Source organism: Eurypyga helias, unplaced genomic scaffold, assembly GCF_000690775.1.
Source record: "Eurypyga helias isolate BGI_N326 unplaced genomic scaffold, ASM69077v1 scaffold2366, whole genome shotgun sequence".
Lineage (NCBI taxonomy): Eukaryota > Metazoa > Chordata > Aves > Eurypygiformes > Eurypygidae > Eurypyga > Eurypyga helias.
Window position 1 is genome coordinate 36,658 of NW_010257018.1, and position 16,202 is coordinate 52,859.

The following is a 16,202-nucleotide window of genomic DNA, read 5'->3' on the forward strand; positions in this document are numbered from 1 at the left end:
AGGATTTTCCATATCAAGGTCAGAGAAGCCCTGGGGTTTGCAAGCACAGTGGGAAGGAACTCGACAAGATTTAAACATTGCTAGCATTGTATTGAAAAAGCACTTCAACTGGAATATCCAAGAAAACATTCCAATCAATAGCATTTCTTTTTTAATTTTTTAGATTTATTTCTCTCTTGTAGAAAATATATTTCATTAGTAAAATTTTACCAGGTACAGAGCTGGGAAACTTGGTATAATTTAATTGCCTTTAATTTGTTTTAGTTCCTGCTGGAAAGTAAGGATTAACAGCAGTTCACATAGTTATATACCATACAATAATTTTAAAGGGTTTGTAGAGCTGAAAGAAATAGCTAGAATATGGGTTTTGTAGAGCTATCTTACTTTGTTGTGTTCTAATTAATTTGAAATCCTGAGCAACTGGTGCATATAAATTGCCTGTTGTTGTGGCTTCTTTAAATATTTATCCTGTGGCTGTATGGACATTGCCACACTTTAGGAAATGCTGTGTTTTATTTAATTTGTGATGGGGCTGTTCATCATTATGGATGCTATAATTAGCTTATTTTTAATCTTCCTCAGACCGATGCCATGGCATCGTCAGGCCTCTTCTTCAAAGATGGCAAAAAACGCATTGATTACATCTTGGTCTACAAAAAGTCCAGTCCACAGGTAGAAAAAAGAAGTACATTTGAGAAGAATTTGAGAGCAGAAGGGTTGATGTTAGAACGAGAGGTGAGTCTTGTAGCTTCTGTGGCATAAAAAACCCCTTTATAATACTGTTGTGCTTTACTGAATTTATGAAAGATTCCTGACAATGTTACGTGCCTTTCTGGTCAGCCTGGTCCCTCCGATTGTTTAATTCTCTTAAATTAATAATAACAATTGTTTGATAAAGTGCATTTAATGTGTTTTGGGGGTGCATGCTTATACACATACACACACACATACCCTACAAACAGGTCTAGTACAGTATAGAGGGAAAAATTCCAGCTCCTTATGCTTGCAGAGGAGAAGGTGTCTTTCATCCTGATTTATACTACTCCACTCAGTAGAATTACCTTACATGTTCTGTGTTAAAGCTATTTTGAAGTCCTTGTAAGTTCTAGCTGACACTGTAGCATGTTGAATATTCTTAAATAAAGGCTGTTACACTGGTTTAAAATTTGTTTTTAAGGCTTTGGAAAATTATTTGGATGCTAGTAGTATAAATATCTGATTTGGGGCTATTTATTGAAATCAGAACAATCTCAGTTGGTATCAGTATAGAAATATTGACAAGAGAAAAAAATAGGGTTATGTAAAATCATAATTCTAGATATCAATTGTTTTAAATCTGTCTTCCAGTAGTATCTTTTAATCCACATCTTTTGAGAAAAATAAAATCCTAAAAGTAGTATTATTGAACTTTGATATGACTTTATCTAACTGGTAGGTAGAATTGTGAACATTTTAACTGTAATTAACCCTTTAACTAGACTTTCTTTTATCTTTGCTTACTGATCCTTGAAATATTTATTATAAACACTCAAGCAAACACATCTGTGAGAAAGGTATGGAATTGAAGTGCTAATAAGAAAAGATAAATATAAGAACCTGTAATGCCAAAACTCTTATTTTATTTACCAATAAATCAGTGACGAAAAATGTTTATGTAGGCTTTTCCTTGTAATTTTACAAAAAATCTCAGTTCATACAGAGATCACATTTATAAGTTCATAGCAGATAGTGCAGTTACATAACCATCCCCTGGAGTTACCATTTTGGCAGCGTGGGACCTGCAGCCTTTACTCATCTAAAGTAATTTTGAGGGGGTTTAAAATGAATTCATTTATTCCATGTCAAAAAATGCTGCATAAAGCCTTTCTCTACTTTTGCTGTGTTTATGAGCAAAGAACTGTCCTACAGATTCCTTCTGACAGTTACTAGTTTGCTCATATTACAGGAAAAGATAAGTTATTAATTTTCCTTTTTCTGTCTCAGAGCACTTACAGTGTTTTCAGACTTGCATGGCCATTTCAGGCCTAAAAGCAGAATTTTCCCCTGAAGAATACTTTTAGGAAAGTGAATGCCATAGAGGTTTGAATTATTAATACGGATTTCTTTGTTACCGCTCTTCACAGCCAGCTGTTACAAACAGTGACATCATGTTTGTTAAAATTCACTGTCCGTGGGAGACATTGTGCAAATACGCAGAAAGAATGAACATCAGGATGCCTTTCAGGTATGGTGGAAACTATTTTATGAAACTTGTCATTTAATGCTTAATATTAAAACTTCATTACTTACCTTAAGGCTAAAACCGTGGCCAGACACGCTTATATGTAAATTTGTGAGAAACAAATAATAGGCACTCTTCTCATTTAGCTGTGGTACTTGTTTTCAAGCATACCTTCCAGGTCAAATCAAGCATATGCCTTTAGAAAATACTGTTATATAGTTCACACGTTGTTTCGGATGTCCTTGCCAGAGTTTCAGGTATTCTCCATCTGAGCTCAAGTATTCACCATGATTTTAGGGTATTTCTGAAGTCTTACCCAAAGGCAAGTGAAATGACAGAAATAGCTGGTCTTCCATGTCTCCAGTATACCATATATCAACATACTTTGGAGAAAATGAGATACCTTTATTTCATGGTCCTCTAGCTTCCTTTTTGCAGAATAATATACTGAACTGAGTTTCTTGTCTTTGTGCTAAACAAATGATAACGTATGTTTTTGCAATGAATATTTTTTATTTATTTGTAGGAAAAGTTAGCATCTCCTGCAATAATACACAAGTCTTTAAAGTTTAAAATGGCCCTTTTCACATTGATTTGTAATGTTCTTCCAGAGAGAGAAGAGTGTAGTGTGCTGTAAGCCTCATCGGGAGTTAAAGTGGTAACCAGATGACAAAGCTGTGTGACTCACAGAAAATAGCCTTACAGCACTCCTTTCTCACCTGAATTGCCAAGTGCTCCCTCTTTCATGTCCCTGCTGATTTCAGCTCTCTCAGTGTGGCTGTCTTGCATTGGCCCTATGCCAGAAACAGTCATCATGAAGCATCCTTTGCTCAAAACTCGCTTCAAATACCCAGCTCTGTACTGTTTACCCATCAATTATTAAGTCTTCAAAGTCCTTTCCATAAAAAATATTTTTTGTAGCAGTCATCTTTCATATGTTTGAGAATTTTACTATAGTGTCATTTGAGCTTCTCTAGTTTGAATAATTCTTGTCAACAGGTTAAATGTGGAAGTGTTTGCATATATGTGTACACACACATAAATAATCTAAATTCTGATTGAAAAATAGTTCCTTCTTCCTTTTGAAACTTGAAGTCACAGAATTAAGTTAGCATGTAGCAATGGTTTGAATTCTTTATCATTATAGTAACTTCACAGATCAGTAGTGCTTTTCAGGAAAAAAAGGGCTGACACTTCACTTTATTTGGAAGGCATTCAACATCCTGTTTGTTTTTAGCTGACATGTAAATATGTCACCTTTTTTTTTGGTTCCCAAAGAGTCTGATCCATGTTTCTTTGTTTCTGGGCTGCCGCTTTAGCTTTCTTTTATTCCACTCAGTTCAGTACACCAAAAGTACATCAAATACTAAATTTTGCTGATTCACCTATTGGCAGTTTTGCTGTAGAATGAAATACATTTTTTGGTAAGAAAAAAGCCCACTGCCCACCTCTATCTCCATAACAAAACCGTGAGAAATAGTAAATTGTTCACCATTTCTTCTCTCTTTAAAAAGATTTTTATAGGAATTTAAATGAATTTGCGATCTAAAACTTGTGTGTTCCAAATAGGCTATTTCTTTAATTTTCATACTGTTAAGAAATAAAAGTGAACACGGTTTTATTGTGAACACAGAATCAATGTAGTAGAATAGAACGAAAGCGTCTCTTTGGTCTGCCAGCAGCCTGTCTAAAGGGTCTGATACAGAGCAAAGCTAGAGCAGTGTTTCATGCTGCCTTCTCTCCCCAGACGGCTGTGGTTTAGAGACTTTCTGAGGCAGAGTTCATGTCTTCATCTTTGTTTAAATTAGCCCCTGATGACTTTTCAGGGGCGGAAAAATAGCTGTCTACACTTCCGCAGCAACATCCTGTGACCAAGCATTTCACAGTCTAATTACATGTTCTGTGAAAAACACTTTTGTTTTAAGTCTTGAGCTTGCTTATTTGAATGAAACCTTTCTTAGCTGGATGGCCTATATTGTTTTCCTGAGGTAACTGTTTTCTCCGTTCGGTGGACAGAGGAAGCTCTAATCATATAATTCTCCTATAATTACAAGGAACTAGAATCTTTCTCTCCCTGGAAGTGTGAGGTAGTCCTGTGAAGAGTAGGGAGTTGGACTTGGTGTTCCTTATGGGTCCCTTCCACCTCAAGATATTCTATGATTCTAAGAACATATTCTTTCTCTTTGCCTTTACCCAATTTATCAGGTTCTGACCTGACTTATGGCTGTCCATTTTTAATACATAATCGAAGAAGACAGCTAAACTTCCCGGCAGTACTTTAGTGTACTTTAATGAACACCCTTGTTCTCTTACACAGTGTTGTAAAATTTTGGCTTATGGTTATGGCCACTAAAATATACTGTATGTCAGTATCTTAAATGAATAAAACATGAAGAATGAAACTCCTTCTTTTCGGCTTCAATTTCCTCGTTCCAGGAATCTAAATAAAATCAATAGAATTATTACATGGCTTAACAAGTATTTCTCTGTGGCTGAAAAGTGAAAATGCCTTTTTCTGACCCAAAGGACCACTCAGCATCCCAGAACTAGTTTAGCATGGCATTATACCTAAATGTGTTGGCAGATACATAGTGTACATCATACAGGTAATATAGATGGAATCTCAGTGTTTCAATTACAAAAGGAAATTTTTCTAGTATTTCCAAAGTCTCTGTGGTAATCGGTGTTGTCTTCTATATGGTTTCAGACAGGATTTATGTTAGTACCAGCGTTAGATAGGGACTGAATTATACTTTTTTAACAGTTTATAGATATTTTTAAGTATGTGGTCTGTCAGTAGAAAGGAAGCTGTTACATATTTTTGAAACTTAGACAAAAGGTTAATTTTGTCTGTGTCTACAAGTGTCTTTTGTGACACATTCATTACACACAATAATAATTTAGTTGTAGCTTAGCTGGACTCCATCTGTGCAAAACAATTGCTAAGGGCACCTGAAGGGAATGAAGGAAGAATTTTGTTAAAAAATCTAATTATCTGAAAATTCTTTAGTAATTCTTCATTGCTTCATTTGTAATTCTGCCCAGTAGTACCAAGTGACAGGCTGCCAGCAGCCTGCAGATTGGTAGATGCATAGTGGCCTTGTATTTTCTAGGCAACGTTTCCTTCCCACTCCTTTTCAGGTGTTCATTTCATTGCTACTTTAAGATGGGTAATGTACTTTAACCACTCCCCAATACTGCCCAGAGGAGCAGTTGCAGATCCTGTTATATATGGTTCTAGGCTAAGAAGTGGAAGTATCCAGAGTGAAAGTAAGATTTTTGTGTGTTAAAAAGAGATAAAATATTGACTGAAAATAATGTTAAAATTTTATATTAATATATCCAAATAAGTTTTTTTTAATTCCTCCTGAAACATAAGAAGTGGAAAGTTTTTAAGTAGAAGATGAACTAAGCAAGGAGCAAAGCCTCTAATGCTGAACTTCACTGTCCCCAGATACCTCAAGGAATCTGTAAGAGCATCACTTGTGTGTAGTTGAGTGTAACATGAAATGATAGGAAAAGGCCAGAAAAACACTTGGATAAGTGAAACTAGAAATGTAAAATATCACAGTGCAGCAAATATGTCTCTCTATGGTTTCAAAATAACTGTTTTCAGAAGACTTTCCTGGGACTTTCTGGTCTTGTTTCTCTAATTTTGTATGAGCAGTGAAGGAGGGGAGAGGAAAGAACTGTTTACATGGAAGTTGTTTGTTGCAGTTCGTACTGCTGGATTTTTAAGACCATTGTTCTGTTGAATGCAGAATGTGAAGGGAAGTTGATGGTATGCCACTTCAGAGAAGGAAGATAGATCTAATGGCATTAAGTGCTTATGGTATTTAATATATAGAGTGCATAAAACATTTAATAGCATGGAAGCTTTGGTGGTTCTTCTAAAATGAGTTTTATTAAATAAAAGCTAAGAATGATCACATGAAATGAATGCTAACATGACACCATTGAACCCTGTTTGATGGCTGTCTTATGAATGAACTATCGATTAGCTATGATTATTATCTGCAAATCTGCAATTTAATTTTGACTCAGGAATAAATTTTTAACTTGAAAATATGTGAAATAACAGCATTTCAGTGACTTACTCTATTTCAATTGCCTTTTAAAAACGTTTTTCACCTTTCTGCCTATGAAAATGCATGTTTTTAAATGTCCAGTGTTCTTTTATGATGTATATATCCTTTTCAACTGTCTCCTACTTGATTATTCTCAGCTGATTTTTGCTGTTCTTTCAGGAAAAAATGTTATTACACTGACTGGAGGAGCAAAACCATGGGCAGGTTGGTGGGTGATGTGTAGCTTCTAATTTTGTCAGATAGCCACCCTGCTAAAGAAAATCCATTCGCAGTTGTAAATTTATCCAGAGAACGTGGAAAATGAGATTGTTTTCCCAAAAACTCAAAATAAGTTAGCTCGAAGTGTTAAAATATTCATCTGTAACGACATGCAGTACTTTCAAGCTTTGCCAGTTCTCATTTTAGAAATGCAAAAGTGTTTAGGCCAGGAAAAAAACCACAAAAGGCCTTACCCTGGCAGCAAAGGTTTAATGCTGGAGCTATCTCTGCAGTCGTGTCTGCTGTTACCAAGGCTTATTTCTTTAGCACGGAAGATACTTTGAGTGCATGTCTCAGATTCTGGTAGTCGATTGTTTCCTTAGCAAATGTAACTTCTCCCACATGTGTCCTGGCGATCAGGACTAAACGCCGCGCTCCAAAGGCTGGTTTGAATTTTTATTTGATAGCTGATGGAATAACTTGTACACTGCAGCGGTAAAAGCTGTTTAACTCTCTGGGAGGCAGATGGATGCACACCTCGCAGGCGGCTACTGCCGCAGTTGCTGGTTTTGTCAGCCCGGAGAAGGGTACAGGAGGCCACAGCAGCAGGCGAAAGGAGCCTGGGGGAGCTGAGGAGTGAGAATGGGGAAGGCTGAGCTGTAATCACTCCCCGTTGCTCTAGTCAGGCGTAATGATGTCTTGTAAATCCTAATTACCTACGGAAAAGAGATGAAAATTTTTACATGAGGGAAATCTCCTGAAAGGTCTTGAGATGAGATTGCGTTTCAATTATGTTCTCCTGTTGTTGCATTAGGTGATGAAGAGCTCTCATTATTTCTTAGGAACAATTCAAGTAGTCTCATGATGTCAGTTTGCACGGTGATCAGCTAACAAAAATAGACACAGCACTGCTGAATGGTAAAGTGAGAAAACTTAAAGCATAAGCAGATAAAATCTATTAAAATAAACCAACCTATGACATAAATTTACAACTGCGGTTTTTCCTCTTCCCAGTCATCCACACGCTTTCTCCATTTTAGTGCGCGTTATGAAAAATGTAAATGATATGCTCGTAGTGCAAAGGCAAAATCAACAAGCTTTACTGCGAAATTGTCTCATTTCATCTGTAATCCATCTGCTGAGCCCTAGATATTAAATAAACTTATTTTCCTTATTTAGAACGACAGATGCCTGAAACATGCAATTCAAGTTGCACAGTACCTGTGAACAAAGCAATGAAACATTTTTCATGGCAGATTGATTTTTTTACTTGTGATTTACTTTGTGAGAATTTGGGGATAAATATTTTTCTGAATACTTTCTCTGCCGCTTTATGGAATCCAGTGCACAATGGAATAGTGTGAAAAAGGAGCTATCTCTGAAAATGAAAGCTAACTCTAAAGCTGCTGTCATACACATCTCATCATTTTAACTTCTACCACTGCCATTGTTTGTTTGCATCTTAAAGCGTTTCAGAATTAGCTGTTTCTCTGTAATTTATCAAATCTCATTAATATTTCTAAGCTATTAAGTGGAATTTTCAAGAGCTGCGGTGAAGAACAATGTCAAAATCTTCTTCTATCAATGGTAAAATTTTAAGGCTATAGAATTTCTGTAATTTAAGAATATCAGGTAACACTAGTCTGTTAAACCCAGCTGTGGCATGTACACTTCTCTGAATATATTGATACTGTTATATGGTAGATGTATGTATCTATAAATGTCCTTTAAGAAGTCTGCAAAAGGTTATGAGGAGCATGGAGGAAAGGACAGAAGATAAATGTAATGCTTACTGATAGGCTGTATTTCTTACACGCGATATCTGTGTCATATTTCTCTTTTTCTTTATTTGCGTACCTTAAAAAAACCCTCAGCTTTGTACTTAATCCTGTGAAGCCTGAATTCTATTCATAGGGCCACATTATAGAAATAATTTCATTGTACTCCTTAAGAGCAATATTTCAACAAATCTTTCCAACAGAAAGGAAGCTGCCAAGAGTGGGAGATGCAAGTAAATAATGTAGGTATCAAATATTGTCTAACTCTCAGATTTAAGACTGAATAATAAATCAGTCTTGTATCTGCCTTATCAGACACACTGATTTCACGCTGACTGTGAATGAGGAAGAGAAAATTACGAGATAGTTGCCGTAGCATATAGCTTGCCACTGAAATGTGGAATACATTTATACTTCTAAGGGTAGAGAACCGAAATGACTTTGTTTAGCAACTGAGCTGCAATAAATTTGCTTTGCAAAAGAACTTTAAAGCCTTCTGCACTTCAATCTGCACACTGAAGCAAATTTGGTAGTATTATTCCACTGAACAAATACAGTATGATTTTTTTCCTTTTTTGGTGATGATTGTGTCCACGTGTTGAATCTCTCAGCCATAACATGTTTCCCATTGCAAAACATGAAAACGTAGCACACCCATATAATTTGGTGGCATATGTTGACAACTTTGGCTGGTCTTGAGAGGCACAAACACCGAACTAACTGCTGGGTGGTGGTTGATGTCAAAATACCTCACATGACCAGTGGCACGTGCTTAATTCTGGTATCTCATTCCATGAATCTGATTAGATAATTCCAAACTCATCCATACCGTGCTTCTTTGCACTGCAGTCTGCTGGGTAAATGTAGTCTGCAAGGATTTTTGGACTAACTAGTTCTGCAAAAAAGAACTACCAACCAAATAAACCTGAACAGTACAGTTGATCATGGAACACTGGCACAGGTTGCCCAGAGAGGTGGTAGAAGCCCCATCCTTGGAAACATTCAAGGACAGGGCTCTGAGCAACCTGATGTAGTTGAAGGTGTCCCTGCTTACTGCAGGGAGATTTGACTAAATGACCTTTAAGGGTCCCTTCCAACCCAAACCATTCTATGAGTCTGTGTTTCTATGGAAGTTGAGCAAAGCTGAAGCTACAGGCATCTTCATAAAATATTAAATTATATATTCAAGAATAAAGTGTATATGTGTTTCAGAATAATTTCCCGTAGTCCAAGGTGCATAAAGTTACAGTAGCACTCAGTTAGAGTGTACCCGGAGTAGACCCCCTATTGCGGCACTGTTCCACTGGGACATTTTTATCTTGTTTCATGAACTCCTGACTTCATGAGTGACTTCAACAGACCAGCTGTGTCTGCTTTTACTCTTATTAAATCAATTACGTTGAATAGATAAGTCAGGAATCCATTTAAACTGCTACTTTTGACCTAGAAAACCCCTCTGAAAAAAAAAGATAATACTTTAACATTTAGTCAAATGATTTAGGCAAAAATTTCTCTTAAATTTGTTATCACTTTGAATGAAAGCTCCATGAAACTTCAGTTTCTTCTTCAACTGTAATGTAATGCAAGCCAAGAGAAGATGTCTCTCTTGCTGGATTATTTTTGTACATGGGGGGGACGTACTTTGCAGTTGAAATGTTCTATGCTGTCTGAAGGCACTAAGTTTTGGAGTGATCAACCATAAGTGATGTAATGAAAAAGCAGTTACACCTTAGATAAGAAGCCTTTTTGCCTCAGAAGAGGAATTGCAAATGTAATGTAGACATATTTTTTAATTCATGCCAGTTCTTGTTTAATATGAAACCTACTCCTGATACATCCATCTTGCATTGCAGTGGCATGTGAAAAACTTAGAGGTCATCAGGGAGTGGAAGTGATTAGGAGGTAGCTTCTAGTATTTCCTTGAAAATTAACTGCACTTTTCATGGTTTATACAGGGGTAAACCTAGTCCTCAGACACTGTTTAGGCAAATTGCCAGTAGAAGGAAGCCCTTTACGTTACCAGTGTGTAATCCAATTGAGGATACAGAAATGATGTCCAGCTTGTATTTTTTAAGTAATTTTTTACGAAAGTGCAGGAAGTCATACTTAGGATTTTTTGTCTAAATGCTGTATAACTCTATAGCGTATCCTTTACTTTGATGTTTAGGTGTATTATTTTCTAAGGCAGTATCAGCCCATGGATTTTGAGGAAAATTTTGATGGAAATCAGAAAAGCATAAAAATTTGATCCTGAGCAGTCTGGTATTTTCTTTCTAGCTTTATGAATTTTAGTGTCTGAGTTGCTAGGCAAGGGAAGGAGGAGAACCTACATTTTCCTTGTCCAGTGGGGCTAGAGAAAGTGATGAGACATGTTCCTGAGTAAAGCATAAGCATCCACAGTTCTGCCAGATGAGCTACCTCAGAAAATTATTTCCCTGGACTCAATACTGCAGTCCCATCTCAAACTATACTCCCCCAATTTTAGAACGAGTTGTGCTGAAGTAAAGCTTGCAAGACAGATCACAAATAAATACTGTTAAATTTGCTCTTTAACTCCTTATTTTCTTTTAGTTACTTGATGTGGAAATTCCTGCTTTCATTTCATTTCTAGTATGATGTCACTAAATAGCAAGCAGGCGAGAGCGTGTAATTCTGATTTCTTATTGTCTCAGTTTGCAGAGGAATATGAGAGAGCTGAAAAGTTGGTTGCCCAGAAATCCAATGAAGCTTGATAAGGAGGCCCTGCCTGATTTGGAAGAAACAGATTGCTACACAGCACCCTTTAGCCGTGCACGCATACACCAGTAAGTGCTGGAACTGGAAAAGCAGTGCCAGAGACCACGAGGATTTTTTATTTTCTCACTTCTTCTAAGCAAGTGCCATCGAGACAGCCATGAACAGATGGTCGCTGGAAAATACCCAGTGTCGTATTTGATATTTTCTGTTTTCTCCTAAAGCCAAAATCTACTCTCTGTTGTTTGCTGTTTGATGGTCACTCAGCAGTATAGAAATTTGACTGAAAAATGAACACTGACTTTTTGGTTTAGAAGGTTTTCTTTCCATTACATTACAAAATGCAAATACTTGCTCAAGATTGCATTGCTTAATGATGTATTTTGCTTAGGCAAAACCTGAGACAGCTGTTCAAACTGGGAACACCTGAGGGCAAGTTAAAACCAGGAATGATTTTTTTTCTTTCTTAGCAGGTCTGCATCTTAAAAATGCTTTTGACTCTGAAAGTATAAATATATATACACCAAATAAAAACTCCATGTGTTTGAATCAGCATGTTGATGGTGATATAGTTTAACTGTGATATTTTTCAGGACCAAGTTAGATTGCAAAATTCTGCATGTTTCTTCATTTTTAAAATATTTTGTGATCATTCTTTGAGGAGAGAAACGTTCATTTAAATTAGAAGTATAAATTAGCCTAAACAGGAATTTTTTTCTTCTCAGTAAAGAAACAGTATGCTAGTGGACTGACCTTACCCTGGAAAGAAAGAGTAATTTCATTACAATTTCTTCTATTTTTTTCAGTAATTGACTATATTGCATTGTATGAATCACCTGGTTTTGGTGTTATTTCTCAACCAGCTGAGGTGACGTTACCAACTGTCATAGTATCACATTTGGCACAGCTGAGCAGGCAAAAGTTCCTGCATGTCAGGTTTCTGGCATCTGGAATCCAGAGCCATGTGGGAAAGGATGCTTTATTCGGTTCCATTCTAGGATTCTCTAAGGGGAGGCAGTTGTGGAGCTGCTACTCAAGTGTCCAGTGCATGGAGACAATTTTTATTTTTTCCTACATAACAGTTCTGGTAGTTCCATGACACAGGCACCTGCCAACTCATAAGTAGCTTGAATTTGAGAACAAGCCCTGCTTCTGAAGGTCTTTTTAAAATTAATTATATCCAGAACAGAAAATACCTAGATAGTAGGATATTTTAGAATATAGTTTTAGTTCCTCTGTTTTCCCAACAGTAAACTGTTATTAAGGTGATTAATTTATTGGACTTGAGAAGATGCTCTAGAAATGTAAAATCTTGTATCTTGTGCAGTAACCAAGGAGGGTGAAAATTCAGTATATCACTGTAAGAAGAAAACACTTGACCAGCTATGTTTCAACACCTGTGCATTGTTTTGAACATTAAAAGACATTTATTATTTTAATAGTTTTACGATAAACAACAAAGACAGCTTCTTCAGCAACTCCACAAGAAGTAGAATCGTGCATCACATGCTACAGAGAACTAAATATGAAGATGGAAAATCCAAAATGGGTGAGAACTCTGTATTTTTTTTTCCTAACCTGAAGCTATAAAAACTTTGTATCTTTACTTGCCTGAAAAATGTATCATTTGAGTAAAGTGAACTGTTTTTTTCATTCCTTGAAGTCTTTTCATTTGCTGAGTAACAGAGTTTAAGGAATGTCACATCAATTATTTTCTTAAATAACTCAGTGACAATGTTTTTCATCTAGTTACTCATTTCTTTAAAATAAATTGGAGAGGTTACGATAACTTTTCATGATCCAGAGCCATAATAAAGATAATGTATACCTCAGAAAACTGTCGAGTGTTTTCAAGGATTGGTCCTAATAGTTCTGCTACTACCCAGCAGTTCCAGTCCAGCAGAAAAATAGTGAGATACTAATTTATTAGAGGTCTCCATGGAGCTCGGAGACAGCTGTGAGGCCTTGACTAATGTAAAGAGAGAAGACTAATGTCAAGACTAAACCTGCTGGAGAACGGGGAAGCAACTTAACCACAAGAGGGAAGTGGGGCCAGGCATAGGCCGGGCAGTTTCTTCTTCCTTAAGGTTGTACGCCCTTGCTGTGCAGTGTGTGGCAAGAACTAGGCCTCACTCACACCCTCCCCGTGCCCACTGCATATGGTCAGCCATGATTAGGGTTGCTTTCTTGACCCCAGGGAGCACCATCCCATCTTGTCTCGATGGACCACTTTAGGCCTACGTAACTAGAATGGCATAGGGTAGTGTCACTAAGGAGCATACTCCCACTTTATCACTGTGGACCATTTTGAGTGCCTACCTGACCAGAGGGGTATAAAACACTGCTGAGAAGGAACTCTCAGCGAGGACTTCTCAGCTGGACTGAGATCTCCTGTCACGCTGTACCTCGGCTTGTCAGGTCATATAATCTCTCTCCATATAGATATATATTTACATATATATATACATATATATATATCCATATGCTGCTCTATTTTATATATATACTGCTATTGATTACATTTAGAAGTGTTGTTATTGTTGAGGGTGTTTGCTCAGAAACATCATCTTGAACAATTCATAAACTGTCTGCGCCTAACAAAGTGTGACTCTTTCTTTGCATAAACAGCCTGACAATAAGTCAGTGGAGCGGGGTTGTCCCACGTGACATATCTATCATCAGTGAAGTAAGCCTTTGGCCTGAGTTAGGTGCATGACAACATTTGACCTGAAGACTAAATTCAGTTTATATCAACACTCACACCGTTATTTTTTAGAAGCTCTATCTGTTCATTTTCATTTTCAGTGAACAGAGGATGGATGTATGATTTCCTATTTTCTTTGCAGGAGTTAAATTAGGAATTAAATATATAGTGTCATATTAAGACCTTGTACTTCTGAAGATGATAGCAATTAGTGAAAGTTATTGCTTGAGTTTCTAAAAAAAAGCAATAGTAAGAAAATCAGAAAAGAAGGGTTCAAATGTACTGCCTTTGAAGTTGATGATGGCAAATTTCATTATGAGAGTAGTTCAGCTTAATGTGTATATTTGAATGGACAAATCTTAAATCCATCATAAGTCCTTATTTCTTGTGGACGCTCTTAGCTACGGGTGTGCTCTTACAGGCTACTGAATGTTTTTATTATAATTATTAACAGTTATTTATTATTATTTTTTATAATATGCTTTGATAGTGCAACAAATCTGTTTTTAGGAAGAATCCAGGAACGGATCCAAAATGCTGTAGCCAGTGTGGTGCAGCGCGCTGCTCTGATACAAAGTCCTTCAACTGGTTTATGTTTAAAAATAACAACAGGTTAGCTTTTAACCCTGCAGGGGTCTGGCTGCCTCAAGGATTGTCTGTCCATACCACTCTCTGTGTATGTCAGATCATCTGGTCACCCATAAAATCTGTATCATATGCTGTGATGAATATAACATGAATGTGACTGTCTTCTCACACTTGGTCTGGCACAAGCACCAGACCCTGAGAGAAAAGTTGCAGAAAGTTCCTGCAGTTTGACAGTGCCAGATACCTCGAGGGATAAGCAAGTCCTGCACAACCACTTGGTGGGATTATTGATCATTGTCATGTTTAGCAGCATCCTGAGCATCGAATATAAAGTTACAATCTCAATATGTAACTGGAAAATTTGTATAGATTGAAATTTTTTTTTTTATTATTTGTAGGTATTAATAGATTACTGAATAATGGAACCTATGAAGCAGCATTTCCACCACATGAGGTAACCTGGTCAATTTTGTATTTGTATTTATATTTCAATTAAAGCTTGCACCAACGTTTTGAGATCCTTCTTTATATTTAGTTTTGCCCTGCAAACTTTCAGTGTCACTGTGTAATGTGGTGAGACTTTTCTTTTATTTATAGCTCATACTATAATATTGGCTTTTAAATTTTTTCTTACATTATGTATTATAATAACTTTGTGGAACATTTTCTTGCTGAACTAGAATATTATGACTTTATTTTTGGTCAACTGGACATTGCCTGTGGAGTTCTTAATGAGAATATTAGTTGTTCCAATTAGTTGTATTAGATTATTTTTTCTTGCCACCTACAAAAGGTTCTGTTTTTATAATAGCTTGTGTACTTGATCACAGTTAGGCAGACTAGTCAATTATTTCTCATTTAGTCTTTTCTGAATAGTTCTGAATAACTTCTACTTGACAATATCTTTTTCAGTAGATTAAAGTCTGCTGAAGTTTCTAAACCCATGAAGTAAATGAAAAACGTGTGTTTGACTTCAGAGGGTTTTCAAACAATGTTTGTGTACTGCAAAGAAAAAAGCAAGCCACACATCTACAGTCATTTTAAATGCCTGTCAGTAGCATGGTAATTGCAACTGTGAACTCTGTGGTTGCTCAGTCTGAATATTGTGACTTGGTCTCGTGTTTCAAAGGACTGACCTGTGCTTTACAACTTGCTGAGAGTAATTTTTTTATGTGGTATTAATAATTAAATACTGGGAATAAAGAGAAGGGATATTTTAGATAAATAATTGAACATCCTCCTTAAGGCTTCAGCTGTGCATTACAGACTTCAGGGAAAAACTGGCCATGCTACCAGAAAACTCTGTGAAGCTTTCTCTGGCTATCAAAACCATGCTGTCATATTCATTTTATGTCCATGTCCCTTTGTTACGGCATAAGCTACATCTTTGAAGTTTCAGTTAAGGTTAATGGAGTCATATGTTTAAGCCACTCTTACCCTAATTGCTGCTTGAGTGGTGCTAAGGGCTGGTGGTTGAATAGCGTCAATATCTTTTTATTTTATTTTATTTATCACACAAGCAAATGAGAGTAAATGTTCCCAGTCCTGCTGGGAATGCTGAGACTTCAATTCTGTTATGGATAAACAGTACAGAAAGAAGCAGGGGCTCAGAGCAGGGGAAGGATTTAAAAATATGCAGTTCTGGGTAATGCTTTATGCACTGCAATCATTCATCCAGATGTCTGTGACACGAGTTGATGTTCTGTTCCTAGGTGTTCCTAGACGTTGCAAAGGTCACACTCTGTGTTGATGTCTTTTGTATGCGTCTTTGCTGACTGTGAAGAGAAATCAGTAGAATGTGTCTCTTTGCTATATTTAGGTTTGGCTTTAACTCGTTCTTAAACCAGAGGGTCAGCAGATTGCAAGAAGTAAATAGTTCTTTCAATTGCAGG

The 16,202-nt window shown here is 36.7% G+C and overlaps 1 protein-coding gene across 1 annotated transcript in view; it reads left to right on the forward strand.

The window, feature by feature from the left end:
- The window catches only part of LOC104511288 (anoctamin-3-like), a gene marked incomplete at its 5' end in the record, with an annotated part of 53,373 nt that overhangs the window by 24,225 nt on the left and 12,946 nt on the right, over positions 1–16,202 (forward strand). The window contains 6 exons of the mRNA XM_010153845.1: positions 583–735; positions 2,124–2,224; positions 6,469–6,513; positions 10,958–11,089; positions 12,461–12,567; positions 14,709–14,764. Of these exons, the coding sequence (XP_010152147.1) occupies positions 583–735; positions 2,124–2,224; positions 6,469–6,513; positions 10,958–11,089; positions 12,461–12,567; positions 14,709–14,764 (594 nt within the window). The remainder of the gene's footprint in view (positions 1–582; positions 736–2,123; positions 2,225–6,468; positions 6,514–10,957; positions 11,090–12,460; positions 12,568–14,708; positions 14,765–16,202) is intronic.